The 21,794-nt window shown below is 68.7% G+C and overlaps 1 protein-coding gene across 7 annotated transcripts in view; it reads left to right on the top strand.

Annotated features, from left to right (window-relative positions):
* The window catches only part of AGRN (agrin), a 34,675-nt gene that overhangs the window by 11,524 nt on the left and 1,357 nt on the right, over positions 1-21,794 (top strand). The window contains exons 3-38 of one of the 7 annotated variants that reach the window (XM_070403826.1): positions 2,968-3,015; positions 7,366-7,581; positions 7,803-8,027; positions 8,138-8,362; positions 8,516-8,722; positions 9,566-9,784; positions 9,858-10,052; positions 10,132-10,332; positions 10,415-10,563; positions 10,640-10,745; positions 11,691-11,807; positions 11,890-12,054; positions 12,228-12,371; positions 12,492-12,616; positions 12,693-12,798; positions 12,889-13,215; positions 13,296-13,433; positions 13,858-13,985; positions 14,110-14,224; positions 14,303-14,422; positions 14,522-14,869; positions 15,038-15,230; positions 15,497-15,712; positions 16,700-16,926; positions 17,015-17,149; positions 17,595-17,685; positions 17,816-17,980; positions 18,054-18,165; positions 18,345-18,356; positions 18,549-18,665; positions 18,741-18,933; positions 19,007-19,094; positions 19,269-19,292; positions 20,285-20,317; positions 20,516-20,740; positions 21,583-21,686. In XM_070403826.1, the coding sequence (XP_070259927.1) occupies positions 2,968-3,015; positions 7,366-7,581; positions 7,803-8,027; positions 8,138-8,362; positions 8,516-8,722; positions 9,566-9,784; positions 9,858-10,052; positions 10,132-10,332; positions 10,415-10,563; positions 10,640-10,745; positions 11,691-11,807; positions 11,890-12,054; positions 12,228-12,371; positions 12,492-12,616; positions 12,693-12,798; positions 12,889-13,215; positions 13,296-13,433; positions 13,858-13,985; positions 14,110-14,224; positions 14,303-14,422; positions 14,522-14,869; positions 15,038-15,230; positions 15,497-15,712; positions 16,700-16,926; positions 17,015-17,149; positions 17,595-17,685; positions 17,816-17,980; positions 18,054-18,165; positions 18,345-18,356; positions 18,549-18,665; positions 18,741-18,933; positions 19,007-19,094; positions 19,269-19,292; positions 20,285-20,317; positions 20,516-20,740; positions 21,583-21,686 (5,559 nt within the window). Of the gene's footprint in view, positions 1-1,962; positions 2,462-2,967; positions 3,016-7,365; positions 7,582-7,802; positions 8,028-8,137; positions 8,363-8,515; positions 8,723-9,565; positions 9,785-9,857; positions 10,053-10,131; positions 10,333-10,414; positions 10,564-10,639; positions 10,746-11,690; positions 11,808-11,889; positions 12,055-12,227; positions 12,372-12,491; positions 12,617-12,692; positions 12,799-12,888; positions 13,216-13,295; positions 13,434-13,857; positions 13,986-14,109; positions 14,225-14,302; positions 14,423-14,521; positions 14,870-15,037; positions 15,231-15,496; positions 15,713-16,699; positions 16,927-17,014; positions 17,150-17,594; positions 17,686-17,815; positions 17,981-18,053; positions 18,166-18,344; positions 18,357-18,548; positions 18,666-18,740; positions 18,934-19,006; positions 19,095-19,268; positions 19,293-20,284; positions 20,318-20,515; positions 20,741-21,582; positions 21,687-21,794 lie in introns of those variants that run through there. The other 6 variants (XM_070403829.1, XM_070403828.1, XM_070403827.1 and 3 more) reach the window with 6 other exon arrangements.

Genomic DNA, 21,794 nt, shown 5'->3' on the forward strand with positions numbered 1-21,794 from the left:
AACAGAGAGACACGCGCTTGTACGCTGGTGTGCAGGGCAGTGGAGTGACGTTCACAGCACAAGGAGAGGGTGTCCTTGTCCTGCTCTGGGTGTGCCCTGAGGGGACTGCACAGGATATTCTCTGGCCTCTCAAAGGTATGTTATCTGAAACGCAGGTGACCTTTGTCACTGGGAGCCAAAGGGAGATGCGGGCGGAAACGCGGGCGGTGACGCCCGTGACCCGGTTTAGCTGGGAGTCTAGGGTCTGGCCTTCCTGGGCGGCTCTCCATCCCGGAGCTTGTCGGCTGCCATGCAGGCCTCTCCTGAGCTTGTCAGGGTTGGTGTGTGGCCTCTTTTTCCTCCACAGCTTCCTGGCCCCCACCCCGGCCCCCAGAAAGGGCCGGCGGACTCTAGGAGGGGCGAGGGGGCCGTGGATGGGGCCTGTGGCCGGGTCCAGGATGGAGGGAGCCAACATGGGTGGGTGTGGCGGGGCACTTAGACGGTGGCGGGTCGGGGTCGGGGTGCGAGTGAGTGAACTGTGGTCATGGAGATGCTCGCCTATGGGATCCTGGCCGCCGAGGGTGGGAGGCGAGTGGTGGGGACGGTGGGAGCGGGGCACGCGTCCCCCACACCCCCGCAGGCCTGGAGCTGAGGGCCTGACATCGGGGCAGGGCAGGGGCTGGGGAAGGTCCCCTCTGGGGGCGGATGGGGAGCCTCTGACCACGCCCAGCCCCGCCGTGACATCATGGGCCTCACGTTCCGGGGGCGGCCGCTGGGGGGCGCTCCAGGCTCGCGGGCGGACCGGCCGGGAGCGCGGACACCGTTTACTGACCCTCATTTACATGAACCCATTTGCATGCTCCGCCGTCCGGAACCGAGCTGGGGGCGCGAGTGCGTTGAGGTGCTGCCGGCTATTCCCAGGCGACGTGGGCCCGTCGTGGCCACCTCCACCCTCTGAATCGGACTCGGGCCACTTCCCACCGCATGTGTCTGTACTTGAGGGTCCCACACACACGGCCAGGGTGGGGCAGCTGGACAGACACGCACAGGCCCACAGGGACCCCAGACAGCGGCCAGAATAGGGCCCCTCGTGCAGGCCGAGCCCCCAGCCGCCCTGCGGGGACTCAGACCTCGCACACGGCACCGCCCAGCTCGTGGGAGCAAAGGGGGGGCACCTGTCCCTGACCGGCCGCAGCCCCGGCTCCTACCCCTCCCGCCCGATAGCGCCCCACGCTCCCCTTCACCCACCCCCTCCCCAGCACCTGCGCCCACTCCCCGCTCACCCACCTCCGCCCCAGCCCCACCCCCCCATCCCCTCCCTCGCCACTGCCTCCTGCCCGACCCCGCGCCCCGGCCCCGGCCCCGCCTGCCCCTGACCCTTTTGTGCCGCCGCAGCCGCCGATCTCTGCGCCACCGATCTCTCTGCGCCAGGAGCCCGACTCCCCCGAGGACACCGGGGTCCCAGAGGCGCATCTTCCTTTGTCTCTGCTCCGCCCTCCCCAGCGCCCTCGCCCCACACTCACGGCCTCAGCCCGGGCGAGGGGAGCCTGGAGGCGGGAGCCAGGCGCGGCCCTGCCTCTGCCTCTGCCGGGCGGCTCTTTATTCTCCGCCGGTGACGCGCACGCTCCTCCCGCTGCTGCCATTGCGCGCCTCTGCCTCTGCCTCTGCCTCTGCCTCTGCCAGGGACCCGGCAGCCAGGACCCTCCGCGCCCCGCCCCGCCTCTGCCAGGACCCTGCGGGCCTTTGGGGGGGCGCCCCACCTCTGCCAGGGGCCCGGCAGCCAGGACCCTCCGCGCCCCGCCTCTGCCTCTGCCTCTGCCAGGGGCCTGGCAGCCAGGACCCTCGGCGCCCCGCCTCTGCCTCTGCCAGGGACCCTGCGGGTCTTTGGGGGGGGCGCCCGCCCCTCCCCACCCAGGGCCACCGCTGGCAGCCCCCTCGGACAGGCCTCTCCAGGGTAAAGCCGCGGGCAGGACAGGACTGAAAAGGATCGGGAAGACAGCCCTGCGGGGAGCTGCTGGCCACTCTGGCCGGCCGCGGGGATGGGTTGTGGACAGCAGGGGTGGCCACTGGCCCTCAATCCCTCCTCTGCCTCCCTCTGAGCCCCAACTCGGGATTTTACTGCGGGGGAATTCTGCATACCGCCCTCATGAGCCTGGAGGGTGTGGAGGGGGCTGGATGCCCCCATGCTGTGGCCGGAGCTGAACTTTGAGAACACAGCTGCTGTCAGCTGTCCCAGGATTTCCAGGATGGGGGGAGTCGCCCTGGAGAGGCCCAGGGGCGCCCTGTGAGGCCCCCACACCCAGGAGTAGAGGCTGCGGAGCCCAGGCCATGCCTCCGCTGGCGCTGGCGCTGGAGCGGGACCCGCAGGGGCAGCGCCGGGTCTCGCTGCTGGTGCGCTACCTCATGATCCCCTGCAACGCCTGCCTGATCCTGCTGGCCACGGCCACGCTGGGCCTCGCCGTGCTGCTGCTCCTCAACGGCTGTACGTGGCTGCGGGGGCCACTGGCCGCCCGGGGGCCCTGCCGGGTGGCTGAGCTCCCCGCCCCAGCTGCCAAGGACTAGGGGGCCGGCTGGGGTGAAGCTCAGAGGAACCACCCGCATCTTCTGGGACAGGATGGCCATTCTGGATTCCTGGGTCCCCGGACGCCGCTCCTGGGGTCACGGGGGGCTGACCATCCTCCTGAGGGGCAGGAACCACTTCCTCGGGGGCGGGGGAGGAAGGGGCAGGCGGCTATACTGGGGATGGGGCTGTGCAGGTTTGGACGGGCTCACCTGGCAGGCAGGTAGGTGGCTGCCACAGGCCTGCAGCTGGAGGGCCAGAGACGAGCAAGGGCCTCTGCCTTTGTCCACCCCCAGGCCTCAGGGCTCGGGGTGGGGCCAGGGCCAGGGCAGGGCAGCAGGAGTGACCCCACCAGGTAGGGTGAGGGGACAGGCTTTGGAGGGGCCTGCTCCTCGGGGCCTAACTTGGAGATTTGTTTTCTTTTTCAGACAAACCTGGGACCCACTTCACACCAGTGCACTCAACACCTCCAGATGGTGAGTGCAGGCGTCCACTAGTGACAGGCTGAGGTGGGGAGTCCGTGCCTAGAGGGTGGTGGAACTTTTGGGGTCAGGGGCCTCTCTTGGGGTTTTTCTGGAGCAGGGAGGTGGCTAGACAAGGAACAAGGGACTCCTTTCCAGGGAGCTGGGCTATGGAGGGCGCATGGGTTTGAGTCCCTGGGCCCGGCAGCCCCTTGGCCAGCCATGCATACAAACATGGCTCTCACTTCTCTGGGAGGAAGGCCTGGAGCCCACAGGTTGTGAGATGGTCAGACAGGCGCAGAGGGTGGGAGCTGGGGGCCTTGGCGGGACCGACAACACCTGTCTGGGAAGGACTGGAGGTGGCTGAGGACGCTGGGACTGAGCACGCTGGGACTGAGCACGCTGGGACTGAGCACGCTGGGGCTGAGCACGCTGGGACTGAGGACGCTGGGACTGAGCACGCTGGGACTGAGGACGCTGGGACTGAGCACGCTGGGACTGAGCACGCTGGGACTGAGGACGCTGGGACTGAGCACGCTGGGACTGAGCACGCTGGGACTGAGGACGCTGGGACTGAGCACGCTGGGACTGAGCACGCTGGGACTGAGGACGCTGGGACTGAGGACGCTGGGACTGAGCACGCTGGGACTGAGCACGCTGGGACTGAGCACGCTGGGACTGAACACGCTGGGACTGAGCACGCTGGGACTGAGGACGCTGGGACTGAGGACGCTGGGACTGAGCACGCTGGGACTGAGCACGCTGGGACTGAGCACGCTGGGACTGAGCACGCTGGGACTGAGGACGCTGGGACTGAACACGCTGGGACTGAGCACGCTGGGACTGAGGACGCTGGGACTGAGCACGCTGGGACTGAGCACGCTGGGACTGAGCACGCTGGGACTGAGCACGCTGGGACTGAGGACGCTGGGACTGAGGACGCTGGGGCCTGGCCTCTTGGGGCCTACGGGTGTGAGCGGGGAGAGAGGAAGCTGTTAGGGCTGCAGGAGTGGCCTGCATTCGGGGAGGAGGCTCCCTGCTGGTCCAATACCTGCCCAGGTTCACGGAAGTCACAATAGGGCCTGTTGGTTGTGGGATGGGCCGTGAGAGGAGGCAGGTCTCTGCTGGGCTGGGGCAGGTGCCCAGGGCCGTCTCCCAAAGGCTGTGGGCAGGTGCCTAGGGCGGCTAGATTTAGAGATTGGGCCCCGTGGGAGGACACCCTCCCCTCTCTCGACATCGTCGCCTCCTCTCCTGATGCCTGAGGGCTGGTGTGTCTCCTGCCCTTTACACACCTTCCCACAGCTGCACACACAGGCCCCAGACCCGCATCCGATCCCATTGCATACTTGTCCCTCCCAGGCACACCAGGCACACACACTGCACATTTGTGTTTGCAGGCGGGATGTGGGGTGTCCTCTCCATCCCCCAACCCACCTAAGACCTGGAGGGAGTTTCATATGCGCACTCAGCGGGCGGCTGTAAGAAACCACCCCACCTCCAGCATCGCACACTGGGGGGGCCATGGGCCTGCAGGCAGTGAGACCGTGGTGGGCATGGAGTGGCCAGAGACCGGCTCCTGCAGGAGGCTGGGCTGGGGCAGGGCCCGAGGGGACCAGTCAGGGGCACCAGCCCAGGGGTGTCTGGTGCTCCCCCTGCATTTACGGGCAGCAGTTTGCATGTGATGAGAGCTGGTACGGGGACGCACGCGTGTGCGTGGGTGTGTGATTGTACCCGCCTGTGCCCGTGGTCTCTGCTTGTGCAGCTTTCATGTCCAGTCAAGAACCTCGTCTTGAGCCTTTATGCTCCCTAGTTCCTTGGAGGTGCAGGCGCACAAATGGACAGTCGGGAAGCGGGCGTCAAGGGGTGCACGGGAGCAGCCCTCACCCCCTGACAGCCTGAGCGTGGCCTCCGGGGACGAGCCCATTATGCTCCAAACCTCAGCTTTGCCCGAATCAAATCACCGGGTGCCACAGCTGCCCTGGAGACTGGGAGACCTCCCCCCCGCTCCCCCCTTCCTCCCCGCCCCCCGTCACAGCCGGGAGACCGCCCCTCAGGCTCTCATTCCGTGTGGGAGGTGGAAAGGCTGGGACCTGGGAGTCTGTGTGGGGCCTCAGCTCGATGGCCCCCCAGAGGCCTCCTGTCACCCCCTCCCGCCCTCGGCCACCTCCAGTCCATAGCTACTCCCCGGGCACCGGTCTCTGAGATCTCCGGTTCCTGCCCCAGCCCCTGCCTTCCCTCCATCCTCTGTGCACTGCTCCGGGGCCCAGCGGCTCATCACCTTTCCCCCAGGGCTCTGCCGTGAGAGGAAAGCAGATCCCTGGGCTGTGGAGGAAGGTGCGGGTCTCGGCAGGTCACCCGGAAGTAGGTGTCCTTGGCCCAGGGGTTGGGACCTTGGCAGGGGTCTGGCTGGACCCAGGGGACCAGAGGGAGAAAGAGGCCTGAGCCCAAGGGCACCGGCACGGCCGCTGGCCGAGGAGCCTGGGGTCAGTGAGGTGCCCAGGTCCTTGGCCGTGGGGTCAGGACCCTGGAGAGATCTTGATCAGCAGGTCCAGTGGAGGCCAAAGACAACAGCCAACTGGACGTCAGCAGGTGCCAGTGGTTTTGGCCTGGAGTCCAAGGGGCTTGGGTGAGAGAGAGACCCAATAGGAGAGGAGTGATGGGGGTGCTGAGGAAGGTGGACAGTGTGCAGAGGGCTCGTGGGTGGACATGGGGAGGTGTGGTTTGATCCAGGGCAGGGAGGCCAACCTAATGACAGTTCTTGTACCACAGTCGCCGTAGCTGCAGCCTCACAGCTGGGCACTGGGTACCCCACAGCCTCTGCACGTATCGGCCCATTGAACCCACAGCCCCAGGCAGGCCCCACTGGCTCTCTCACAGGAGACGCTGAGACGTGGCCAGTGAATGCGGATTCGGGGAGAGCCTGGCTCCTGGATATGATGAGGGATCCGAAGTGGCCGGGGGCGGGGGGAGCACGGGAGTGGCCGCGGGAGGGACATTAGGCTGGGGTGTCCACGCTGTCCCAGGCTCTGGTTCCGTCAGCCCATGCGGGGTGCGGGGGGGAGACACCAGGCAGACATGCAGGAGCCTGGGGCAAGCGTTGCTGTGGCAACAGCAGCTCAGCTCCTGTGCTCCCCGCCCTCCACCGAGTTGAGGGTGCTTCCTCCCACCCTACTCCCTGAGTCTGCTGGGAGGTGATGGGGGACCCTCCCCCATCCCCCATAACTTATTCATGCTGATTGGACCCAGTTAAATATTTATTAGGTCCAGACAGCTGTGGCCTTTAATGCCCCCCCCCCCCCCCCTCGCTGCCTGTGGGTGTGTAGTCCTGGGCGGGAGCCTGAGGAGTCCGCCTGCCCCTGCCCTCTGGACCGAGTTGCCTCCCCTGGGGCCTCCTCCCTGGGCTGCTGCAGAGGTTCCGTGACAGGACGTGTGCTGGGCCCAACTGCAATGTTAAGAACTTAGATGTTTACAGAAAAAATGACAGGTCTGCAGACCCCCCCATGCTGGGCCTTCCTGGGTGTGAGGGGGGAGGACATTCGAGTGAGCGGGGGTACTGACGTGGGGCGCAGGAGGACAGGTGGGAGAGGAGGAGGCATGTGGGTGCCCAAGGGGCCCTGGGGAGAGATGCTCACAGGCTGGGGAGGCCGTGGGGTGGGAGGGCAGGAGGGCTGGCCACATAGAGCGAGGGCCTGGGGGCGGCTGGCCTGGGGGGTGGGAAGAGGGTGGGCAGAGGCAGGGCCCACGTGGGGATGGTCCTGGGGTTGGGGAAGCCTCCGGAGAAGCAGGAGGAGAGATGTGGGAAGATGGGAGCCAGGGGCAGCGGGCGGGCGCTGGGCCCTGGCCTGAGCCAGAGAGTCGAGCTGTGACCATCCTCAGGTCCCCCCCCCCCCCAGCTGTGCCCGCAGGTGACCAGGGAAGGCAGGGAGTGGTCTGTGGGAGGTGGGCGGTAGCACAGGTCAGGGGTGCGGGTGGGCCAGGGCGGGGAGGGGGGGTCACCAAGGTGAGGCAGGTCACCAAGGTGTTCTGGGGGGGAAGGCTCCTGGGCGGTGGGGGGGGCACTCCACAGGGCGAGTGGGGAGGTGTCCCCCACAGGGGTCTGGGCCAGGGCAAGGCTGGGGCTGATGCGGGCCCCGCGGTGGGTGGGGTTGGAGAGGGCAGGGGCCCTGTGAGTGTGCCCACGGGCATGCGTGTGTATGTGGCCACGGGCACACATGTTTTCCTGCGTGCGTATGAACATGTGTGGCACGCATGTCCTTGGAGTTGAATGAATGAGCCGTGTGGACGCTGGACCCTGTGCCCAGTGACTGAGCCGGGAGGGGTCTGGCAGGGCGGCTCTGACCCTCCTCGCCCGCCCCGCCCCGCCAGCCTGCCGCGGGATGCTGTGTGGCTTCGGCGCCGTGTGCGAGCCCAGTGCAGAGGGCCCGGGCCGAGCCTCCTGCGTGTGCAAGAAGCGCGCCTGCCCCGCCGTCGTGGCTCCCGTGTGCGGCTCCGACGCCTCCACCTACAGCAACGAGTGCGAGCTGCAGCGGGCGCAGTGCAGCCAGCAGCGGCGCATCCGCCTGCTCTTCCGCGGGCCCTGCGGTGAGTGGGGGCTGTGGGGGGAGGGGGCGGGGGGCGGGCCCTGCGGTGAGTGGGGGCTGTGGGGGGAGGGGGCGGGGGGCAGGCCCTGCGGTGAGTGGGGGCTGTGGGGGGAGGGGGGCGGGGGGCGGGCCCTGCGGTGAGTGGGGGCTGGGGAGCGGGGCACGGGCAGGGGGGAGAAGGGGGACTGCCAGCTAGCGTGACCCCCCCGGCCCCACCTACAGGGCTCCGTGACCCCTGCTCCAACGTGACCTGCAGCTTCGGCAGCACCTGTGCACGCTCGGCGGATGGACAGACAGCCACGTGCCTGTGCCCTGCCTCCTGCCGGGGAGCCCCGGAGGGGCCCGTGTGCGGCACCGACGGCACTGACTATCGGGGAGAGTGCCAGCTGCTGCGCCACGCCTGTGCCCGCCAGGAGAACATCTCCAAGAAGTTCGATGGCCCCTGTGGTGAGCTGCCCGGGCTGCCCGGGTAGTGGCTCAACCTGCCTGTACCCACCGTCCCCTGCACGACCCCCGTGCGCCTGCCCCGCACCCTCACTGCGCCCTCCCGCCCCCAGACCCCTGCCAGGCTGCCCTCAGCGACCCGGGCCGCATCTGCCGTGTGAACCCGCGAACCCGGCGCCCCGAGATGCTGCTTTCGCCGGAGAGCTGCCCTCCCCGGCGGGCGCCCGTGTGCGGGGACGATGGTGTCACCTACAACAGCGAGTGTGTCATGGGCCGCACCGGGGCCGCCCGGGGCATCCTCCTCCAGAAAGTGCGCTCCGGACAGTGCCAGCCTCGCGGTGGGTGGCTCCCCCTGCCTGTGCCCGCCTTCCCTTAATGCCTCTGGGGTCCCCACAAACCACCCCAGGTGCCCACGGGTCCCCTGCATGTGCCAAGTTCAGGGCCGTGGCACCCCTGCCTCTCTGATCTCATTGACCCCCACCCCCACCCAGACCAGTGCCCAGACCCCTGCAGGTTCAATGCCGTGTGCCTGTCCCGCCGAGGCCGTCCCCGCTGCTCCTGTGACCGCGTCGTCTGTGACGGGGCCTACAGACCCGTGTGCGCGAAAGACGGGCACACGTACGACAACGAGTGCTGGCGCCAGCAGGCCGAGTGCCAGCAGCAGCGTGCCATCCCCCCCAGGCACCATGGCCCGTGTGGTGAGCACCGTGGGGGGTTGTGCCTGGAGCAGGCTGAGCCCGCGCCGGTCCCGCCGCCATCATCACGCCATCTCCATCTGAGTCACCTTCCTCCTGGGTGGCGGGGAGGCGGTCGCTCCGGGGTCTTGGCAGGCTCTTCTCCGTCAGTGGCCTCTGCAGCCCCCGGGGGCATAGCAGCCTGCAGCCTCGGGGTCCCCCTGGGCGGAGCTGGGTTTTGCGGGGCCAGCAGAGGTGGGGTGGCTCTGTCCACGGGTCTGTGCATCTCTGCGTCCGTCTCCTGTCTGTCCTTCCTTCCCTCTCGGCTGCACCTCTTGTGTCTTCCAGCCTGACCCACGGGCAGGAGGACGTGCAGCGCCTGCCGCCAGGAGCCCGCGGTCTGAGGTCTGCCCCAGCGCGCGGGGGGGTGGCTCGCTGCTGCCTGGCCGTGTAGCCCTCAGAGCAAGTGGACAGACACCTCCCCGTGCGCCCTGGGTCTGACTCTGGGCTGCAGACTCTTCCTACCCACAGAGAGAGCCCCCACACGTGCACACGTGTCCCAGGGTGGCTGGGGTCAGGGTCATGGCCCCGGGGGGCTGGGTGAGCCGGCCCTGGTGGGGCCCACTGTGGGCCGTCAGGAAGCCCCACCCCGCACGCCTGCAGGAGGCTGGGGCGTCTGGGTCTGTGTCCCTGTCCACGTCTGCTACGTGTCTGTCCCTTTCTCTGCTGCGTCTGTGCCTTGGCCCGTCTCCTGGCCCTCTCTTCCCGCGCCATCCCCACCCAGGAGGGCCTGCTGCTCGGAGCTGGGGGCTTGTGTGTCCGTCCGCCTGGGGCTGGCGGGGCCGCTGAGTGCCGTGTCCTCCCCAGGTCAGCCTCCGTCCCCGTGCATCGGGGTGCAGTGCCTGTTCGGGGCCGTGTGTGCCGTGAAGAACGGGGAAGCCGAGTGCGTGTGCCAGCACGCGTGTCCGAGGGTCTACAGCCCCGTGTGCGGCAGCGACGGGGTCACCTACGGCAGCACCTGCGAGCTGGAGTCCGCGGCCTGCGTCCTCGGACGAGAGGTCCTGGTGGCTCACAGAGGACCCTGCGGTCAGTGGCGGGCCAGGGGGTCTTGCTGGGGGCGGGTGTCCCGGTCACCATGGTGATGGAGCCTCCTCCCCAGACCGCTGTGGGCAGTGCCGCTTCGGAGCCGTGTGCGAGGCTGAGACTGGGCGCTGCGTGTGCCCCTCGGAGTGCGTGGCCCTGGCCCAGCCCGTGTGTGGCTCTGACGGGAACACGTACGCCAGCGAGTGTGAGCTGCATGTCCACGCCTGCACACGCCAGATCAGCCTGCGTGTGGCCTCAGACGGACCATGCCGTGAGTGGGGGTGGGGGCGCTGTGGTCCCTGCGTCTCCCAGCTGGGTTTGCTGACCTGCCCGGGTCTCGCCCTCTGCAGAGACCTGTGGAGACACGGTGTGCGCCTTCGGTGCCGTGTGCATGGCGGGGCAGTGTGTGTGCCCTCGGTGTGAGCGCCCCCCACCCGGCCCCGTGTGCGGCAGCGACGGCGTCACCTACCCCAGTGCCTGTGAGCTCCGCGAGGCCGCCTGCCAGCAGCAGGCTCAGATCGAGGAGGCCCGGGCGGGGCCGTGCGAGCAGGGTAGGCGTGGCGCAGCCCGAGTGGTCTGTCTGGGCGCCGGCTCCGACCGGCTCCACACAGTGACCCAGCCCCCTTCCCACAGCCGAGTGTGGCTCCGGAGGCTCCGGCTCTGGCGAGGACGGCGAGTGTGAGCAGGAGCTGTGCCTGCAGTACGGCGGCGTCTGGGACGAGGACTCGGAGGACGGGCCTTGCGTCTGCGGCTTCAGCTGCCAGGGCGCCCTGAGGAGCCCGGTGAGGCCTCCCCCTGTCGGGTGCTGGGTGGACAATGAGGAGGGGCCACGCCCCCCCACTGACACCCCCCCCCCAGGTCTGCGGCTCCGATGGCGTCACCTACGGCACCGAGTGTGAGCTGAAGAAGGCCCGGTGCGAGTCCCAGCGAGAGCTGTACGTCGTGGCTCAGGGAGCCTGCCGAGGTGCGCGCCCGCGGGCTCTCGTGTTTGCTGTTCCCTGTGCGCGCTTGTTCACGGGTGTGTGTGCACACAGGTGTGAGGCACGTGTGTGTGTGTGTGTGTGCGCGCTTGTTCACGGGTGTATGTGCACACAGGTGTGAGGCACGTGTGTGTGTGTGTGTGTGCTTGTTCACAGGTGTGTGTGCACACAGGTGTGAGGCACGTGTGTGTGCGTGCGCGCTTGTTCACGGGTGTGTGTGCACACAGGTGTGAGGCACGTGTGTGTGTGTGTGCGTGCTTGTTCACGGGTGTGTGTGCACACAGGTGTGAGGCACGTGTGTGTGTGTGTGCGTGCTTGTTCACAGGTGTGTGTGCACACAGGTGTGAGGCACGTGTGTGTGCGTGCGTGCTTGTTCACGGGTGTGTGTGCACACAGGTGTGAGGCACGTGTGTGTGCGTGCGTGCTTGTTCACGGGTGTGTGTGCGCACAGGTGTGAGGCATGTGTGTGTGCGCGCGCGCTTGTTCACGGGTGTGCGCGCTTGTTCACGGGTGTGCGTGCTTGTTCACAGATGTGCGTGCACACAGCTGTGAGGCACGTGTGTGTGTGTGTGTGTATGTGTGTGCGCCCCTGACCACCAGCAGCCCTGGGACACATGTGCACCTGTGGGGCGGTCTCCGTGGAAGGAAGAGTCTGCAATCCAGTCAGACCCAGGGCTGGACAGGTTGCAGAGACATTCACCTGCGTGTGTGCCTCTGGGTGTACGGTGTGTCCAGGGCTGCGTCCCGTGTGTTCCTGGTCCCGTGTGAACAGACGTGTTCCTGGATGTGGTGTGGGATCCTCGCCTGTGGCCTGAGCTACAGGCTCCGGGCCCAATGGCAGTGGCACCAGGAGGGGACGGCGGGACCGGGAGTGGCAGGCCCAGGGGGTGTCCGCTCACGTGGTGTCTGAACTCCCACCTCCTCTGCAGGCCCCACCATGGCTCCGATGCCCCCGGCGGTCCCCCTGCACTGTGCCCAGACCCCCTTCGGCTGCTGCCAGGATAACGTCACTGCTGCGCGGGGCGTGGGCCTGGCCGGCTGTCCCAGTGAGTCCCCAGCCTGGCCCTGCCCTGCCCTGCAGTCCAGCCGAGCCCTGCACGGTGTGACTGTCCCGCCCTGGCCTTGCAGGCTTGTGCCAGTGTAACCCCCACGGCTCCTACGGCGGCACCTGCGACCCGGGCACAGGCCAGTGCTCCTGCCGCCCGGGTGTGGGGGGCTTCAAGTGTGACCGCTGTGAGCCCGGCTTCTGGAACTTCCGTGGCATCGTCACCGACGGCCGGAGTGGCTGCACCCGTGAGTGACGAGCCCCACGGTCGGTCCTCAGCGGAGCCCTCCTGCCCGTCCCTGACGTTGCTGTGCCCTGGGTCCCCCCCTTGGGCTCTGGCCTGCCCTCCCCGGGCAGGGGCTGGGCTCTGGGGCCAGGGGGGCGCCAGGCTCAGACCTCAGGTCCCGCCCCGTCCCCTCAGCCTGCAGCTGTGACCCCCGGGGTGCCGTGCGGGACGACTGTGAGCAGATGACTGGTCTGTGCTCCTGCAAGCCTGGGGTGGCCGGACCCAAGTGTGGGCAGTGTCCCGACGGCCGTGGCCTGGGCCCTGCTGGCTGTGAAACAGGTGAGGGCCCGGCTGGTGTTGGGGGGCGGGGCGAGAGGGGTGCGGGTGGTGACCGTGCTGGGGTGTGGCCATCACGGAGGCAGCCTCCTGAGCCAGTGGGGTCCCCTGTGTCTGTGCCAGATGCCTCGGTGCCCAGGACCTGTGCGGAAATGCACTGTGAGTTTGGGGCCTCCTGCGTGGAGGAGGCTGGCTCCGCCCACTGTGTGTGCCCAACACCCACCTGTCTGGAGGCCAATGCTACCAAGGTGAGGGAGGGGGTGTGCGGAGGGTGGCGGGTGCAGGGAGGGGAGGGCACCCCCCGCATCCTTGCCCTGTGCCCAGGTGTGTGGATCGGATGGAGTCACCTACGGCAACGAGTGCCAGCTGAGGACCATTGCCTGCCGCCAGGGCCTGGACATCTCGATCCAGAACCTCGGCCCATGCCAGGGTGAGGCCGCCCGCGCCCAGCACTGACCAGGAGGGCCCGACCTGCCCTGACATGGCCCCCACCCAATTGTCCCCTCTCCTCTCCCCACAGAGGCTGTGGCTCCCGGCGCCCGCCCCACACCCGTGCCTGTGGCCACCTCGGTGCGCTACCTGAGTGAGGCACCCCCGCCCAGCGCCCTCCCCCTGGCTCCCGGCAGTACCCCCCGCAGCCGACCCACCCCTAGACCCTCATCGCAGCCTCGGACCACGGCCAGCATCCCGAGGGCCACTAGGAGGCCCGAGCTGACCATCCCCCCCACGGTAACCCCCTCGGCAGCCAGCCTCGCCACAGCGGCCTTCAGCGAATCTGGCAGCGCCGATGGGAGCGGTGACGAGGAGCTGAGCGGGGACCTGGAGGCCAGTGGGGCCGGCTCGGGGGGTGAGTGCGGGCTCCAGGACGCGGGAGGCAGGGCCCAGGGAAGCTGCACCAGCAGCTGGGCTCAGACCACCCCTCCCCAGGACCGGAGCCCCCCGAGGGTGGCAGCGAGGTGACCCCTGGGCCACCCATCGAGAGGGCTTCCTGCTACAACTCCCCTTTGGGCTGCTGCTCGGATGGCAAGACACCCTCGCTGGACGCGGAGGGCTCCAACTGTCCCGGTGAGTGGGTGGCCGGGCTGGGGTGCAGCGTGAGGAGTGGCGTGGACCCGCGGGGATGCCGTCTCCGGAAGCAGGCTGCCCAGGAGGCAGGCACCCGGGCCTTCTGGGGTTCCGACCTTAGCACACACGTGTGCATGGTCTGGGGCATTCAGCACTCACACACGTGAGGTCCTGGACCCCGCGCACACGTGGGTGCCTAGGACCCCGTGGTAACCTGTCTCTCCTGTTGCACGCCGGCCTGGGTGCTGCCCCGCGGAGTTTGCCTGGTAACTGCCAGCCACCCGCCCCAGCTCCCACTAACCTCATGACCATCTGACTAATCGCCACCTGCCTACACCGTGTGGCTTGCCGCTGGGGCCGCGCCCGGGGCCGGCCCGGAGGCCGGACGGTGCCAGGCAGGGCCTCACTGCGCCCTCCCCCACAGCCACCAGGGCGTTCCAGGGTGTGCTGGAGCTCGAGGGGGTCGAGGGGCAGGAGCTGTTCTACACGCCGGAGATGGCCGACCCCAAGTCCGAGCTGTTTGGGGAGACAGCCAGGAGCATCGAGAGTGCGGTGAGTTCGAGGTGTTGGGTGGGGCGCAGCTGTCTCTCCTCCCAGGCCCGGCCCAGAGCAGCGCTGGGGTGGGGGGGCCGACGGCCGCCCTGGGCAGCTCCTGGAGCCCCCCTCGCCCCCACAGCTGGACGACCTGTTCCGGAACTCAGATGTCAAGAAGGACTTCTGGAGCGTCCGCCTGCGGGACCTGGGGCCTGGCGACTCCGTCCGGGCCATTGTGGACGTGCACTTTGACCCCAGTGAGCCCCCCGCCCGGCCCTCCGGGGGGGGGGGGGGGGGCTGCACAAGGCTCCTGTGCTCAGTGTCCTCCTCCCCAGCCACGAGCCTCAGGGCGCCCGACGTGGGCCGCGCCCTCCTGCGCCAGATCCAGGCCTCCCGGCGCCGGCCCCTGGGGGTGCGGCGGCCGCTGCAGGAGCACGTGCGCTTCATGGACTTTGGTGAGCGCCGGCCGTCCTGCGCCCAGCGTGCCCCTCCCCTCCCAGCAGCCTCTCCCTGCGCCCTGCGGCCTGGCACCCTGACCGTCCCCCTGCCCGCAGACTGGCTTCCTACCTTCTTCACGGGAGCGACCACGGGAGCCACCCCTGCCGTGGCCACGGCCAGGGCCACCACCGTCGCCTCTTCCGCTGCCCCTCGGGCCCTCCGCCCCAGCCACACAAGCCGGCCCGTGAGCAGGACCACCGGCCCCCCCACCACACGCCGGCCCCCCACCACGGGCCCCAGCCGTGTGCCCGGACGCCGGCCCCCGCCCCCAGGCGCCCAGCAGCCCCGGAGGCCCTGTGACTCCCAGCCCTGCCTGTATGGGGGGACCTGCCAGGACCAGGACGCGGGGGGCGCCTTCACCTGCAGCTGCCCAGCCGGCAGGGGGGGCGCTGTCTGTGAGCACGGTAAGGGCCTCCTTGCTGGGGAGGGGCAGGCAGGCACGTGGGGCCAGGGCTGGGGGCTGAGGCTTGGAGGCTGGCCTGAGGGGTCAGGCTGGGTGAAGGGGTGGGTTTCGGGCTGGAGGACAGGGCTGTGGCTGGTCCCGTCCCCTCCACCTGGTGTCCGTCTCGCAGCTCTGCACCCCTCAGTGCCGTCCTTCGGGGGCCGCTCCTTCCTGGCCTTCCCCACGCTCCGCGCCTACCACACGCTGCGCCTGGCGCTGGAGTTCCGGGCGCTGGAGCCCCAGGGGCTGCTGCTCTACAACGGCAACGCCCGAGGCAAGGACTTCCTGGCGCTGGCGCTGCTGGGGGGCCGCGTGCAGCTCAGGTGGGTGTGGCCGCGGCAGGAGGGCGGGGCCTCTGCCGCCGGGTGGGTGTGGCCGGGGCAGGGTGGGCGGGGCCTCTGCCGCCGGGTGGGTGTGGCCGCGGCAGGGTGGGCGGGGCCTCTGCCGCCGGGTGGGCGGGGCCTCTGCCGCCGGGTGGGTGTGGCCGCGGCAGGGTGGGCGGGGCCTCTGCCGCCGGGTGGGCGGCCGGCCAGGGGCCTGGCTGGCTCCCTTGGCTGTCCTGAGCACGGCTTCCCCTCGGCACCCCCAGGTTTGACACAGGCTCCGGGCCCGCGGTGCTGACCAGCTCGGTGCCCGTGGAGCCCGGCCGGTGGCACCGCCTGGAGCTGTCTCGGCACTGGCGCCAGGGGACGCTCTCGGTGGACGGCGAGCCCCCCGTCCTGGGCCAGAGCCCCAGCGGCACTGATGGACTCAACCTGGACACAGACCTCTTTGTGGGTGGCGTCCCCGAGGACCAGGCCGCTGTGTGAGCATCCGGGGGGCCCTGACCCCAGGCCTGACCTCTGGCCTTGTTCCTGCTCAGGCTTGTTGGCCGAATCCAGGAGGCCTAATTTATCCGAGTAGCAAAGGGGGTGGGGGGCAGGGGGACCACGCTGTGACCCTGACCTCAGCCCCAGCCCTTGCCCTGCTCCCGACTCTGCCCCATCCGGGGGTGGCACCCTGAGGCCTAGTGTGACCCCCAAGGAGGGTGGGCTGACCTTTAGTCCTGACGCGACCCTCAGCCCACCCTGTGTTGGGGTGCGGGAAATCGCTCTGACCCTGACCCTCAGCCCACCCTGTGTTGGGGGGTGGGACGCCACCCTGACCCTCAGCCCACCCTGTGTTGGGGGGTGGGACGCCGCCCTGACCCTCAGCCCACCCTGTGTTGGGGGGTGGGACGCCGCCCTGACCCTCAGCCCACCCTGTGTTGGGGGGTGGGACGCCGCCCTGACCCTGACCCTGATCCTCAGCCCACCCTGTGTTGGGGGGTGGGACGCCTCCCTGACCCTGACCCTGACCCTCAGCCCACCCCTGTGTTGGGGGGTGGGACGCCACCCTGACCCTCAGCCCACCCTGTGTTGGGGGGTGGGACGCCACCCTGACCCTCAGCCCACCCTGTGTTGGGGGGTGGGACGCCGCCCTGACCCTCAGCCCACCCTGTGTTGGGGGGTGGGACGCCGCCCTGACCCTGACCCTGACCCTCAGCCCACCCCTGTGTTGGGGGGTGGGACGCCTCCCTGACCCTGACCCTGATCCTCAGCCCACCCTGTGTTGGGGGGTGGGACGCCTCCCTGACCCTGACCCTGACCCTCAGCCCACCCCTGTGTTGGGGGGTGGGACGCCTCCCTGACCCTGACCCTGACCCTCAGCCCACCCCTGTGTTGGGGGTTGGGACGCCGCCCTGACCCCGACCCTCAGCCCACCCCTGTGTTGGGGTGCGGGAAATCGCTCTGACCCACCCCGTCCGGCGCAGGGTGCTGGAGCGGACGTCCGTCAGCGTCGGCCTCAGGGGCTGCATCCGCCTGCTGGACGTGAACAACCAGCGCCTGGAGCTCGGCAGCTGGCGCGGGGCCACCGGGAGCGCCCGCGTGGGCGAGTGTGCGGCCCACCCCTGCCTGCCCAGCCCCTGCCTGGGGGGCGCCCCCTGCCAGGCCCTGGAGGGCGGCAGGTTCCACTGTCAGTGCCCCCCCGGCCGCTTTGGTGAGGACGGGGCCGGGGCCGGGGCCAGGGAGCACGTGTGTGACTGCGGCTGGGGCTCAGCCTCCTGGGACCCCCTGTCTCCGTCCAGGCCCCACCTGCGCCCAGGAGAAGGACCCCTGCGACCCCAGCCCCTGCCACGGGGCGGCCCCCTGCCGTGTGCTGCCCGGGGGCGAGGCCGCCTGCGAGTGCCCCCTGGGACGAGGGGGTGCTCTCTGCCAAACAGGTGGGGCCCGGGCCTCAGGGCCGGAGGGAGGTCAGCTCACGCATTTGGGTTTAGGGCAGTGATGGCGAACCTTCTGAGCTCAGCGTGTCAGCATTTGGAAAAACCCTAACTTAACTCTGGTGCCGTGTCACATAGAGAAATTTTTTTATCTTTGCAACCATAGTAAAACAAAGACTTCTATTTTTGACATTTATTTTATATATTTAAATGCCATTTAACAAAGAAAAATCAACCAAAAAAATGAGTTCACGTGTCACCTCTGACACGCGTGTCATAGGTTCGCCATCACTGGCTTAGGTTCTGCTCCGGGTTGGGGTTGGGCTTGGGGCTGGGGTTGGGGTTAGGGTTGGGGTTGGGGTGGGGTGGGCCAGGGGCTCACAGGGCGGTGGGGGTGCAGGGACCCCAGAGCCAGGCCCAGGCCCATGTGACCTTCTCTCCTCCACAGAACGGAGCGACTCGGGGCCCTTCCTGGCTGACTTCCGCGGGGTCTCCTACCTGGAGATGAAAGGCCTGCACACGTTCGAGCGGGACCTCGGGTCAGTGGGGCGGGCGGGGGCGGGGGGGGCGGGGGCAGGCGGTGTGGGCAGCAGTGTCCAGCCCTCGGCCAGCCCGTGAGCGTCAGCATGTCCTCCCTGACCCCCCCCCCCCCCCCCGCCATGGCCCCAGGGAGAAGATGGCGCTGGAGGTGGTGCTCTTGGCGCGCGGCCCCCGCGGGCTGCTGCTCTACAACGGGCAGAAGACGGACGGCCGGGGGGACTTCGTGTCGCTGGCCCTGCGGGACGGACACCTGGAGTTCCGCTACGACCTGGGCAAGGGGGCGGCGGTCATCAGGTGCGCGTGGGGGCGTGGCCGGGGCCCGGGCGGTGCCGTCGGCCTGCGAGCACTTACGGTGCCCTCTCCCCAGGAGCAAGGAGCCCGTGGCCCTGGGCACCTGGACCAGGGTCTCCCTGGAGCGAAACGGCCGCAAGGGCGCCATGCGTGTGGGTGACGGGCCCCGAGTGCTGGGGGAGTCCCCGGTGAGTGTCCGACTGTGGGCCCCCCCCGCTCCCCGCTCCTCCTCCTCCAGGCGGTGTGGCAGCCCCCCACGCGACTCTCACTGAACTGTTTTCTCTCCCGTCTGTCCTGTGCCTCTGTCTGTCCGCTCTCTGCTCTCTGGCCTTGCTCTGCAATCCCCACCCCGCTCTCCGGATGTCAGAAATCCCGAAAGGTACTGGGGCTCCCCGCTCGCTCATCTGCTCGTCTCTGCGCCTCCATCCCTCCCTCCGTGCATAGAGTAGCCCCTCCCACACTAAGCCCCCATCGGCCACGTCTGTGGGATTAACTGCCTCCTAGCTAGGCCGGAGGGCGAGGGGGGCCCCCGCGGGCGGCCCCACAGCCCCTCACCCAGCGCCTCCCGCAGGTGCCGCACACCGTCCTCAATCTGAAGGAGCCACTGTACCTGGGGGGGGCCCCCGACTTCAGCAAGCTGGCCCGGGCCGCCGCTGTGTCCTCCGGCCTCGATGGCGCCATCCAGCTGGTGTGTGGGGTGCCTCTTGGGGGGCTGTAGGGCAGAGGCAGTGGGCAGGACAAGCTCAATCCCCTGTCTCCCCAGGTCGCCCTGAAAGGCCATCAGCTGCTGACCCGGGAGCACGTGGTGCGGGCGGTGGACGTCTCCTCCTTCACGGACCACCCCTGCACCCAGGCCTCGGGCCACCCCTGCCTCAACGGGGCCTCCTGCCTCCCCCAGGAGGCCTCCTACACCTGCCTGTGCCCCGGGGGCTTCTCGGGGCTCCACTGCGAGAAGGGTGAGCACCGCCGGCCGGGCTGAGGCTGCAGGTGTCGGACCCCGAGCCCCCCCTCACCCGGACTGTCCCTCAGGGCTGATAGAGAAGTCGGCAGGGGACCTGGACGCACTGGCCTTTGATGGACGGACCTACATCGAGTACCTCAACGCTGTGACGGAGAGGTAACGCCCCTCTGCTCCGGCTGTCCGTCCTTCTGTCCTGTCTGCGCCGTGCAGGGCCAGATGCTGGCCACGCCACACCCGCCCTCGGCTCCGTGACCAGGCCGGCCGGCTCAGCCAGCCCACTGCCCCCTCCTCCCTCCTGCCTCTCACCTTCTCTGTCTCTTTGTTTCCAAGCGAACTGACCAATGAGATCCCAGCGTAAGTAGCACCTGGGCTCCTCCATCTCACTCGCACTCGCACATTCTGTGCCCATTCTCTGTTCCCTGCAACTGAGGCAGAGGCGGGACTTCCCTCCCCGATGGAGGAGGATGGGCAGGGCTGTGTGTCCTGCACGGGCTGTTTCCCAGCATGGAAGTGGGCGCTACCCCTTCCGGGACGTGTGCTGAGGGCGGTCAGCATCCCCCCTCAGCTGCTGCTCTCACTACATGAGCATGCGTGTGTGTGTGTGTGTGATGCGCGTGCGTGCGTGCATGTGCGTGCGTGCGTGTTTGCATGTGTGTGTGAGTGTGTGTGCATGTGATGCGCGCGCGTGTGTGTGAGTGTGTGTGCGTGCGTGTGCGTGCGTGTGTGTGAGTGTGTGTGCATGTGCGTGCGTGTTTGCATGTGTGTGTGAGTGTGTGTGAGTGTGCATGTGATGCGTGTGTGTGTGAGTGCGTGTGCGTGCATGTGCGTGCGTGTGTGTGTGAGTGTGTGTGTGCATGTGCGTGCGTGCGTGTTTGCATGTGTGTGTGAGTGTGCGTGTGTGTGTGAGTGTGTGTGCATGTGATGCGTGCGTGTGTGTGAGTGTGTGTGAGTGTGTGCGTGCGTGTGCATGCGTGTGTGTGTGTGTGAGAGTGTGTGTGTGTGTGTGTGCATGTGTGTGCGTGTGTGTGTGATGCTCCCACATTTGCGCTGGGACGTCTGGGCCTCCCAACAGGATCCCTCAGTCTCCATTCTCCTCACCCCATTGCCTGCCTTCTGACCTCTGCTCCCAGCCTGGGCCGTGCCCACCAGCTCTGCCTGCACATGCGTGTTGCACGTGTGTCATTGCCGACTCTGAGGGGCGGGGCGGGTGGCCAAGGGTCCTCTTCGGAGGATGCTGGCTCCTCCTGCCTCCACCATCGGAGAGGGGGCGTGGGGGCCGCTGCGGGTCCCCCTGCACCACAGCCTTTGTGCCTGCTCACCTGCCTCCCTCTCTTCCTGCTTCTAAGCCCCGAAGCTCCAGACCCTGGGGCCCTTCCTAGGTAAGCACGTGGCGCTCAGCCCTGCCGTCTGCCCATCGCTCTGAGCCGTCCCTCTGTCTGTCCACCTCTCGTGTCTGCCGGTCTGGCCCTCCCCACCGTCCGTCCCTCAGCCATCTGCCCATCGTTGGCGCCTGCCCCCTCCGTGGCGCCTGCCCCCTGCGGCCCTTGGGGAGGCCTGACCAGCCCTCTGCCCCCCAGCGAGAAGGCGCTGCAGAGCGACCACTTCGAGCTGAGCCTGCGCACCGAGGCCACGCAGGGGCTGCTGCTGTGGAGCGGCAAGGCCACGGAGCGGGCCGACTACCTCGCGCTGGCCATCGTGGACGGCCGCCTGCAGCTGACCTATGACCTGGGCTCCCAGCCCGTGGTGCTGCGCTCCACCGTGCCCGTCAACACCAACCGCTGGCTGCGGGTCAGGGCGCACAGGTCAGGGGGGGCCCTAGACCAGGGCGGGAGGGGCCTGGGCCTGCCCTCAGGGCACACGGGGTCCCTGGTGGCTGCCGGGCCCGAGGTCAGAGCTGGTGAGGGGGAGGGACGGGGGGACCTGCAGTCAAAGCTGGTGAGGGGGAGGGACGGGGGGACCTGCAGTCAGAGCTGGTGAGGGGGAGGGACGGGGGGACCCGCAGTCAGAGCTGGTGGTGGGGAGGGACAGGGACCCGCAGTCAGAGCTGGTGGTGGGGAGGGACAGGGGGACCCGCAGTCAGAGCTGGTGAGGGGGAGGGACAGGGACCCGCAGTCAGAGCTGGTGGTGGGGAGGGACAGGGGGACCCGCAGTCAGAGCTGGTGAGGGGGAGGGACAGGGACCCGCAGTCAGAGCTGGTGGTGGGGAGGGACAGGGGGACCCGCAGTCAGAGCTGGTGAGGGGGAGGGACAGGGACCCGCAGTCAGAGCTGGTGAGGGGGAGGGACGGGGGGACCCGCAGTCAGAGCTGGTGAGGGGGAGGGACAGGGGGACCCGCAGTCAGAGCTGGTGAGGGGGAGGGACAGGGACCCGCAGTCAGAACTGGTGAGGGGGAGGGACAGGGACCCGCAGTGTGCTCGGAGAACCTGACCTGGACGGGGTCCTTGCTGCTGGGACGTGTTCCCCTGGTCTGAGCCTGGCGTCCCTTCCAGCACAGCCTGGCTCACACGGCCTGACCGGACCCCCAGGCCCTCTCTGGGGTCAGTGCCACCTTGTCCTGGCCTCTGGGGGTGATGTGATGGGGCTCAGGACCTGGAGGCGGCAGGGTGGGCCTCGAGTCACCTGATGGCTCCCCCCCCCCACCCCAGGGAACAGAGGGAAGGCTCCCTGCAGGTGGGCAACGAGGCCCCTGTGACCGGCTCCTCCCCGCTGGGCGCCACGCAGCTGGACACGGACGGGGCCCTGTGGCTGGGTGAGTGAGTGGGGAGGTCGGGGGGGGGGGGTCTCAGCACCTGAGGGACAGACCCCAGGGTGGGGTGGGTCCAGGAGGCCAGAGGTCTCGCTGGTCACCAGGCCCCCC

Source organism: Myotis yumanensis, unplaced genomic scaffold, assembly GCF_028538775.1.
Source record: "Myotis yumanensis isolate MYYU_CA2020_CCGP unplaced genomic scaffold, mMyoYum1.0.hap1 SCAF_2, whole genome shotgun sequence".
NCBI lineage: Eukaryota > Metazoa > Chordata > Mammalia > Chiroptera > Vespertilionidae > Myotis > Myotis yumanensis.